A 10,908-nucleotide genomic window follows, 5' to 3' on the forward strand; every position below is an offset into this window, starting at 1 on the left:
AATGGTAAAAAATAAAATATATATTAATATTTTTTTAAAAAAATATTTTTAAATTGATCATGTTTTATATATCAAAATGGATGATTCCACGATGAAACAATCTTAAAAAAAATTAATTTAAAATAAAAAATATTTTTTAAAAAACATTCTTTTCACAAAAAAAAATATTTTGTTGTTTTTATTATTAGGTAATTAAATATTAATATTTTTAATTACATTATCAGTGATTTTATTTGTAATATTTAATTTAAATTTTTAATTTAATTAAAAAAATTTAAAAACTGTTAAATATTATAATTGATATGATAATTAGTGTTAACAGCTAATCAAAGTCTAAGCAGCCGCAATTAGTTAGGATTTAGGCCCAGCTACAACTTCAAACATCCCTTTCGTTCTATGATCTCATACTGTTTAGAACACTGCATGGACTTTTCCTTCCAGATACAAAAATACAATGCACTGGGCTCCTCAGCACAAGCCCAATTAGATCCTTCACCAGGCTTAGGTGGACCGATTAGATTTTGGGCCTGACCGGGTACACGTAAACATGGGCCTTATGTATTTTATGGAGGCTGTCATTTTTTGTCCAAAGGAGGACCATTGGATCCTGGCTTATCCATTCCTCCCATAATTCCTTGATGCAAGAGGTTCGACCTTTATACTATTTATTTATTTATTTAAAGGAGGGCTTAAAAAGATTATAAGACCTAGTCGGAGATTGACCCAGCTTATGAATCGAGAGGTCAATCCAAGCTATAATTTTTAAATTTTCAAAACAATTTTTTTTATTTTAAAAAAAAAAAGCCTAGGGGAGGAGCAATTGTCTTTCCACTTCCTTGTGTAGGAGACCCACCAAGACAATGTTGTCGTAGTGGCTTCTACGCTCAAGGAATTGGCCCATGGTTTCTTCGCACAGTCAATTGATCATATCAATCTTAGTCTCGAACCCTAGTCTAATAAAATAAAATAAAATAAAATATTTAAAATAAGCTGTTGATTCAGTAAATTATATGTACAAATGAAGTGTCTTCTTCGGTATAATATAAGAATTAGTGGATATTTTTAGTTCTAAAGAGCTCCCAATTGTCTGTGGCTATTTTGAGCTATGAAGGGTTAACATACATGGAAACCATATTTAATGTGAACTGCTGATCCTTTATTATATAGTTTTATTTAAATCAAGAAAAAACTGTCCCTTTCAGAAATTTCTAGGTCATTAGGGGCTGCTTTTGCGCTTTGAATTTTTTAAAAAAATTAATATATTTTATGTTTTTAAATTGTTTTAATACGTTAATATCAAAAATAAATTAAAAAAATTAAAAACATATTTTTAAATATAAAATAATTAAAATAAACAACCTTGACCGCACTCTTTGGCTCTCTTGGGCATTGTTTTCAATCACAGAAGCTATGAACACTGCATGCTTGCCACCGCCTTCTTATTAGGGCATCGTTTTCAATCACGGAAGCTATGAACACTGCATGCTTCACACCACAATCACACTTTTTATTAATAACAGAAGCTATGAACACTGCATGCTTGCCACCGCCTTCTTCCGTCTAAAGTGATTGCTGCCCCTACGCAACCTGCCATGACGTGCCCACCACAACCTAATTTTGTGCCACCAGACAACTACTTTTATGGAAGTGGATTTTCTAACAGGCCCGACCCAGACCGGGTCTGAACCCGTCCATAGACCTGGGTTTTACCTTGGATGTATGAGCCTCATTTTTGCCACTAGAATGAAGTCATTTCATGTTTCTTTAAATGAAACAACTTTATTTTAATGAAATAATCCTATTCAAAATTAAACCCGGTCTGAGTAAAATTTTGAGTAGGCGAACTATAATTTAAATGGAGTCACCATTCTTCCTGTAATGTTTGGTGTCCTCCTTCAATATCAGTATTAAGATATCATGGCAATTAAAGCGTTTTTTTGGAAACACGGTCCAAATAGAGTTTTATAAGAATTTTTTTTATTTCATTTTGTTTTGATGTGTTAATATTAAAATAATTTAAAAAATATATATAATATTTTAATATATTTCTAAATAAAAAATATTTAAAAAACTAACTGATATCATACTATTAATCACTCTTGAATTATAAAATCTGAATATAAAAATAACCTCTAAATTTAATATCAGCATTTTAAGCTTGTGTTGCATAAAAATAGTAATGAAGATTGCTTTTAAGTTCATAAACCAAAAAAAAAAAAAGTAATATTTATTTAATTAAAAGTGAGTTTCCCAACTTGGAGTAAACAAAGAGTGTTTTAATATTTAATTTTACTTCTTTATTTAGTAACAGTTTGGTAGAAATTTTCCTGCCGCCTGGACAAGAAGATTTGTTTTATGTTATAATTAGAAACTAATTCAGCTGAGCTTTGTATGTATTTTACTGAATTTTCAAATATAATAACTTGTATTTAGAAGAGTATGTGTGGGATGAACGGTGTGAAATGGTGAAGAATTGAATAACAACAAGACTTTTAAGCACCATTAAATAATATTGTATAGAAATATTCCAAATCTGATATTGCTTTCATTGAATCTTCAACCAGTTTTGCAATCAATGATTTGATTGAAGAACACACATGGTTCGTCTTTCAAACTTGTGGAGATGATCCTTCGAATACTGAGTTTTCCCATCGTCGTGAATGCGATTTCTCAGAGCACAGAAACGCCCCCACATGGTTCTCTTTCAATTGTTTTTTTCAGTCTTTTAAGTGAAGAGATCAGCAAGGGACCATGCAATTGAATTCTGACAGAATTCTACTCGGAAATGAACGTCCGGTGTCTCTTTCATGAAGTCACTCCATCCTTTTGAGACGTCCAATTCTTCACTACCTTGCCTATATAATTGCTTCTTCTCTAAGAATTTGATATGAAGCTTCATTGTTCAAGTTCATTTTTCTTCTTCTTTTTTTTTCGATTGCCCCTCTTTTTTCCCCATTTCCCCGTTCATGTTTTTCCTTTTATTTCATTTTTTTTAATTTTATACTTAAATTTCTTTTTATTAACATGGGCTCAGACTTAAAATTATAATAAAAGAAAATTTTTTGATTTCAAACTCTTAACTAAGCCACCTACTAAATAATTATCTTTAAATCTTTTTAATATTTAATCAGGTTGTATTTAAATAAATCATATCAAGATAATTCTTAAATAATTTAATTTTAAACTTAGATTAAATAAAAAGTCAAGTTAAATTTTGTTTTATTAATTTCATTATTTATTTTCGTTTCATGCCTAAATATTTTTTTATTTGTCAATAAGGTTGTTTTTAAATTAATTAATTTGGATAGTGTAAATTAATGTATCTTTTATATAATTTAATTTTAGAATTAAATTAGATAAAAAAATTGAATGGAAAGATTTTCATGTGAATTTACGTAATAAATTAATTTTTTTTTATTAATTTCATTATTTGTTTTCATTTCATGCCTAAATATTTTTTTAATTAACCAATAAGGTTGTTTTTAAATAAATTAATTTAGATGATTTAAATTAATGTATTTTTTATATAATTTAATTTTAAAATTAAATTAGATAAAAAATTGGATGAAAAGATTTTCATATCAATTTACATAATAAAAATGTATCTTCATTGCATTTTTTCTTATCCAAGAGGACAAGTAGAGCCCATGAATAAGGATAAAGGCATTCACGGTGGTGGAATCTCATATCTGTGGTGCCAGATCGAGCACCAATAAGGAGAAAACATCCGTATTAATTTCAGTTCCCCTCGTGAAGCCGTCACATGTTCTGTGGAGTAGCTTGAACATGTATGGCTGGTGGTCACAACTCACGAGCTCGTGTTCTGCACTTCATTTTCCTTCGCGTGAACTACTTGAGGCAGAAATATATATGTGGATCACGGCCTTTACTTCGGCATTCATTTAGATGGGATTTAAAGTTTTAAACATAAGATTTATTTTATCTTCTAACGTTATTTGATGAAGAAAAGTTATGATAGTCATAGTTACAAGGACTTGGTTCAATAACTTATTGTTGCGAGTCCATTGGATTGATCCCTATTACTTAAAGTTTTTTTCTTATAGATAAAAAAATGTCATTTTATAAAATATACATATATTTTTTTATTTTTTTTAATGATTCAACAAAAATTACACTCCAATTGAAGGGATATTATATTTAGATAGAATTACTTTGCAGCTTCAAAATCCATTCATTAACTTGAGAGAATAAACTTTAGATGGGATTTTCAAATTAAATTAACTAAAAAGGAAAATGATGAGTTAAATTTTGGTTAAGATTCCTATAAATAAAAAAAAAATTAGATAAAAATAAGTTTTATAAATATATCAGATCAAAAATATTTGAGTTTGACAATCAATTAAACTCAAGGCAACATAAATTTAATAAATATATAAAATTTAAAGTAATTGAGTTTCACAATCGCTCAAACTTTAGATAACATAGGTCGAGTAAGCATGTCAAACTCAAAGAATTTGAACTTAACCATCAACAAATAATTAATTGAATATTCAAAAATCAATTGAAAAGGATTATATAGAGATATGTTGATGACATATTAGTAAAGAACATAACTTTTAAGCAACATCTCCTTGACTTTGAAGAAATTTTTGCTAACTTGAGTCAATATCGGATTAAACTCAATCCTTATAAATATGTTTTCACCATTAAAAAAGAAAATTTTCTCATTTTTCTGGTAAGCTTCAAGGTCATCAAGCTCAATATAGAAAAAATTCAAGTTATACTAGGCATGATGCCCCTGCAGAATGTAAAGGAAATTCAACATCTCACATGGAGATTGATTGCTCTTAATAGATTTTTACATGGAAATACAACATCTTATAGCGTAATTTTGTTGTTCTTTAAAATATTAAGAAATATAGTCAGCTTTGAATTGATTGAAAAGCTTAAAATTTATCTATCATTGAAAGATTTTATCCCAACCGCAGGAGAATAAAGATCTATTTCTCTACCTAGGGTGACATATTCAATAGTGAGTTTGATTCTAGTGAGAGAATTTTGCATACACTGACTTGTGTATTATTCCAGTTAAAGTCTCCTTAATGTAAAGACAATATACTTAAAAATGAAAAAAGTAGCACTAACACTAGTAAGTGTTTCTAGAAAATTAAAGTCATACTTTCAACCTCATCAAATAATTGTATTGAGGAGAAAAGATTGAAGAAGATTTTACAACAGCTTAAAAACAAAGATATAGTTTACCTAGTCAATAAATTTCTCTTCGTTGTTAAATTACTCTTTTATTGTAAAATATTGAAAATATCTAAGTTAGTAAATTCTAGAAAAAAAAAGTTTAAGAAAAGTATAAAAAGAGAAGAAGATAGAAATGCAAGACAATTGACATCTCATTTATAACCCTAAAAAAACTAAAAGCTTATAATATTTGTTATGCACCGTAGGATGTCTTCCTACAAAACTTTTTTTTCACTAGAAATCTTTTTAAATCTCCAAAGCTCTATTATCTCTTTTCAAATAAAAAAAAAACAAGATGTTTATTGACTAATTTTTCTTTTTAAAATCTTATAAATCTTTAATGCAAGATTACTCATGAATATATGATGCATAATAGGATCAACAATAATAGCATTATTAGCTTGGCTAAATAACTACTCCAAGCATAGTGTCAATCTAGTTTAAGTTTGATTTAGTAAAAGGTTTCAGTCACTAGGTCACTAGGTCATGAAGTCAGATGGTTAATCATCAAATAATTATTGAAAAAATTTATTAGTGTTAAAATAGTTGAGTTTAAATCAGATTTAATTGGGTAAATCATATAACCAACTAATTAGGAATTTTTTGATGGAATCCAATCCGAGTAACTTTGATTTATGAGTTTTCTATATCAACCCATGAAGTTGGAATAGATTCAATAACTATTATTTCAAAGACAATTGAATCCCCTAACTTGGTACGACAATGCAATGCACCACATGGCCAAGCAAGCTAAGCTGATTTTTGAAGTGAAACCAAGACCATAGTAGGCAGCCCACAACTTCCCACAAGCACAAGCAAGGGTGCGGCGTGCAGTAGCTTCCTACGCCAGTGAATGAATGTTGATCCTAATTAATTATAGGCCACCAAACAAGGTATTTTCTCTAAAAGAAGATGGATTTCAATAACGGGTGGTGACGCTGTTTGGATGTTGCCTTGAAGCCTGGTATAGCGATTCTGCTTGCGTGACAAAACCCTATTCGCTTCCAGCCTTCCAGGGCTTTGCAAAATTGCAATACAAAGAGATAATAAGGTTATGTTAAATATAAATGAACGGTACTTCTTTCATATTTTAATCTACGTGAGAAATAATATTTCCCAGTTATTTATTTTTTATTTAATGACGTATTTATATGTAAAAACCATGTGGATATTAATTATAAAAATGATATTTTAGTCAATAAAAGAAAATTACAGTTATTTTTCTAATGATCACGTCCATTTTACATGCAACAATATGTTATCTTACGGATAAGACTTTATAAGAATTAATAAAAACAATTGATTTTGTATGAAACATAATTGAGAAGATCATCTTAGGAATTTTTAGGAACTAATTCTTTAAAAAAATTGAAGCTCATGAGAAGCATCATCCCGTTAAATAAACTAACTAGTTCATATTTAATCAATATTATTATTAACTCTTTGATGGCGGATCAAATATGATGATTTTATTTATTTATTTATTTATTTGATCTTTCAAATGCGTATTTGAAGTTTCGGTATGCAAATGAGTCGTAGTAGAGTTTCTTATAGAAATATGATGGTTCGGTATCTCTTTCAATCATATTCATCCAACCATAAACAAATTAATATATATATATATACACACTTTGTTATTAATAACCTCCTTTTCATCAATAAAAAAACAATAACAAACCACAATCAATCCCAAAAAAAAAAACAAATTAAAGGGTTGTATGTTACTATATTGAAGCAATTGTTATGTAAGTAATCACTCAGAAAAATATTTTTTGTTTAATTTACTAACAAATTCAATACTTATTTCATGGTAGTAGAAGAGATAATTTTTTTTTTTTTAAGAAGGAGTACAGTGTGGTGACCAACACAACATGGGAGTTTGTCGTTTTTATATCTATCAACTTAATTATTGGTCTTTGTTCATGATGCAACGAAGAGTTCGTGACATTTAACTTTTCTTTAGTAAAAATACATTTCTCCGGGAGGAAATCTCGAGTTGGAAGAAGAAACATTAAAGAGGGTATGAGAAAATCAATGATGGAAGGTGGAATGAATTACGAAATTGAAACTCTCATTAATTTTGGATGTTATTGTTTTGGTTTGGGTTAATTGTCATTAGTTAGTGATTAACTTGTCTTTGTTGTTTGAATATAATTACATAACCTTTTTTGCACTAGAATCGCTTCCTTTTTTAATTAAATTTCTCATTTTACCTTTTTTTTCCTGTTTTCAAAAATAAATTTAAAACATAAAATTGATAAAAAAAAAATACATTATAAATAGAATAAAACTTTAGGCTTTGCTTCAGGGATATTTTTTCTTTTACATCTTTAAATACACCGTGTAGTTACTTAAATACCCTTGAGGTCAAGGAAATCTTAGCATTGGTTAAGGGTTATTTTCATCATTTTAATCTTGTTTTTCTTGTTGTTGTTAGTGGGATTGGAGGCAGAATTGTAATTTAATATTAAACAAATATTAAAATAATAAATTTAAAAGAGAACATAAAAAAATGATAAAAAGAACTATACACAAATGCTAGTTAATTATGTTCGCTGCACAACAAATTATTTTCTAATCTTACAATGAAGATTTCATCATTATTATTATTATCTATATTTATGTATTTTATAAGAAAGTATTTTCTTCTATGTTCCCTTTTAATTATAATAATTAAACTCGGTAAATTAGCCTCGACTAGATTAATTATAAAATATTAATGAAGGATTAAAACAACAGTGTTTTAATATTTTATTAATAAAATAAAAAGATGAATCGACTGACTATCTCTCTAATAATTCAATGGTTTAATCCCCTTATCCAATAATATAATGAGTCAATTATTACAACTACACCCTCAACCACGATAGACTTGAATATTATAAATGGACAAATATTCACCACGTGTCCTAGAACACCGCCAATTGGCGACTCCACAGAGGAAACTCACTGCAAGTGGGAATCCCAAATGTGTGGTGCAAAAGCACCTTTGAGAAGATGATAATCAAGATCACATATCACTGCCGCATCAATTTCTGTTTTCTTCTGTCCCTTTCGCAAGACCACATCAAAGCCTTAGGGCTTCAAAAAACCTCTCTCAAACTATTCTTGTTCATCTTGTTTTGTTGTTCTTTCTTTATTTCATTATCTTTTGTTTCTTTTTAATTGTTTGATAAGTAACATCAAAGGTTAATATAGTGTTTGTTTTTTTTTAAAAAATATTATTTTTAATATCAGTATATCAAAATAATTTAAAAATATAATATTTATATTACTTCAATCAAATAAAAACTTTGAATTTCCTCTTAAATATGATATTATTATAAAAACAAACACTACCTAAGACTGTGTTTATTTCAGAGATGCTTGGTGCATTTTTATCCTAGTTATATATTTGGAAGTGTTTGACTAACAAAAAATTATAATTTATAATTTTTTTAAATATAATTTTTTAAATTATAATTACAAAAACTATTAGAATACCAATTAATTGTGATTGTGGTCATAGAAAAAATAAAATGCACATGAAAACGAAAATAACCAAATCAAAATTTAATAATCATTCTTCAATTTATTTACGCTAAAAAGTGGATTTTTATCAGTCTAGATTGAAATGATCTCTAGTTTTGATGTGTTTTACTCAATAAACCTTGGATTTACTCTTTGTAAGACATTTTTTTATATTAATTTTTAAGTTTATAAGGCTTTTGAGCTCTACACAATTGAGCGTGGAGATTCACCTTGAATTGGAGCTTAGATCCTAACACCTAACTAATCTAGCCATACATACATTGAAAATAGATTAGCATTGAAAAAATCAAAACAAACCCTCTAAATTATTGCTCTTTTTCATTTGCATCCTTTTAATAACTTGTTTATTTTATTTTATTTTATTTTAGTAGTTGAATGCATGTTTGGATTTACAGTTTTTTTGTTAAATTTTATTAATAAATATATTAAAAAGTATGTGGATATCATGTGCCCTAAAAAATACAAAATAATTGATAAAGGAAAAATAAAATATTAAAACCAAAGAAATAAAAATCCCACAACTCAATAAAAAGAAGAAGAAGATGGAATCAAACCAGATACAATTCAATATATATATAGCTTGTTATTGTAAAAATAGAAAACACTCACTTAAAAAATTTAAGATTTATCCACCTTCGAGCGTGTTTCTTCTTCTATTACTCTTTTTTAGGGTTTTTATTCCATTTTTTCTTTTATGGCTTTTGCTTTTATTATTACCTACTTTTTTATATATATCTCCTATAATTTATTTTGACTCAATTTGTTTTTCATGTAAGTGATTCTCATGTATTTTTTAATTAATTTGTCAACAAAGACTAGCAAGAAAAAAAATAAATCTGAAGAAGCGATGGTTCAACTTTTAAATTTTTTATTAAAAAAAAATCTTTAAAAGGTGCGAATAGAGATTCCCACCATTATTGACCTGTAGTATCATGTGAATGAATTGCGTGGAACTCAATTATTGAAAACAATAAGCACAAAATGACGCACAAGATCCCATCATAAAGTTTTTTGATTGGGAATATAGCTGTAATTATTTTTAAAAATATATTAAAATAATATTATTTTATTTTATTAAAATTATTTTTAATATTAATATATTAATTAATTTAAAAATAAAAAATATTTAATTTTTTAAAAAAATATTTTTGAAATATAAAAATAAACAGAAAGTATCAATTCTTGAATTTATAAATTTACCATTTCTATTTGTTGAGAGCTTGTGAGAAATATGGTATCATTTATCATGATGTTGGTCCACTTTTTTTTTTTATTGTGATGGAAATTAGTATCTTTTGTTATTTATATGAAATTTTATAGATAAATGAGATTAATGGAAGTGACTTTGTTAGTATAAATTTTTTATATTTTTTTTCTAATTTGGTTATTATTTAGCATGTACCATTACCTAACTCATTATTTGGGTAAAATTTATGATTAAGTAGTTAAGTATTTTCCTTTCCATTATTATAAGATAATTGACACAAAATTACTCCCACTTTTGTTTTTTGTTTATATTACAAGATTAATGTTAATTTTGTTTTTATGAAACTCCCACTTCTGTTTTTTTTCCTTATTTGGAGAAATATATATGATAGGGTGGATCTGTGAGCTCGATAGGAAAACTCCTGAATATCAAATCTTTATTAAGAAATTATACAAATATAGGTAAAGTTCCAAAAAGTCAAAACTGGCTACACTTTCTTACCTTTTCCTTTCCTTCCGAAACAAACAGCCGATTGGTATATATATAGAGTCTGGGGGAGAGAGACAGAGGCGATGATCCAAATCCTTAATCTCATCTGATTAATTTAGAAACTAATCCTAACACAACACCCACCTTTTGTTCTGTCCAAATTATTTCCCATAATTAGTCTCTTACATTTACGATTTCTGGTTCCCCCCCGCTCTCTCCCAGCATCAACATCACATTCACTCCACACAGATTTTCCTTAAAACCTCGAAAATCCAAGCTTTACAATTTGCACGGTTACCCGTAACCTGCCAAGCATCCCATCTATGCCTTCCCATTACGAAACACCCACTTCTGTCTTTCCTTCAACGATACGGTTCTCAGTTTTCATGCAAACCAAACACCGAAACCTTGATCTGTCTTTGTAGCTACTGGTTGTCTTCAAACAATGGAGGTGGTCGGGGAGACAC

The 10,908-nt window shown here is 28.0% G+C and overlaps 1 protein-coding gene across 1 annotated transcript in view; it reads left to right on the forward strand.

Annotated features, from left to right (window-relative positions):
- Positions 1-10,431: 10,431 nt before the first annotated feature.
- Positions 10,432-10,908, forward strand: part of LOC105114051 (CBL-interacting serine/threonine-protein kinase 14) — a 2,138-nt gene continuing 1,661 nt past the window's right edge. Inside the window, exon 1 of the mRNA XM_011010462.1 lies at positions 10,432-10,894. Within this exon, the coding sequence (XP_011008764.1) occupies positions 10,887-10,894 (8 nt within the window). The 5' untranslated portion in view covers positions 10,432-10,886. The remainder of the gene's footprint in view (positions 10,895-10,908) is intronic.

Source organism: Populus euphratica, unplaced genomic scaffold (genome assembly GCF_000495115.2).
Source record: "Populus euphratica unplaced genomic scaffold, PopEup_1.0 scaffold483.1, whole genome shotgun sequence".
Taxonomy (NCBI): domain Eukaryota; kingdom Viridiplantae; phylum Streptophyta; class Magnoliopsida; order Malpighiales; family Salicaceae; genus Populus; species Populus euphratica.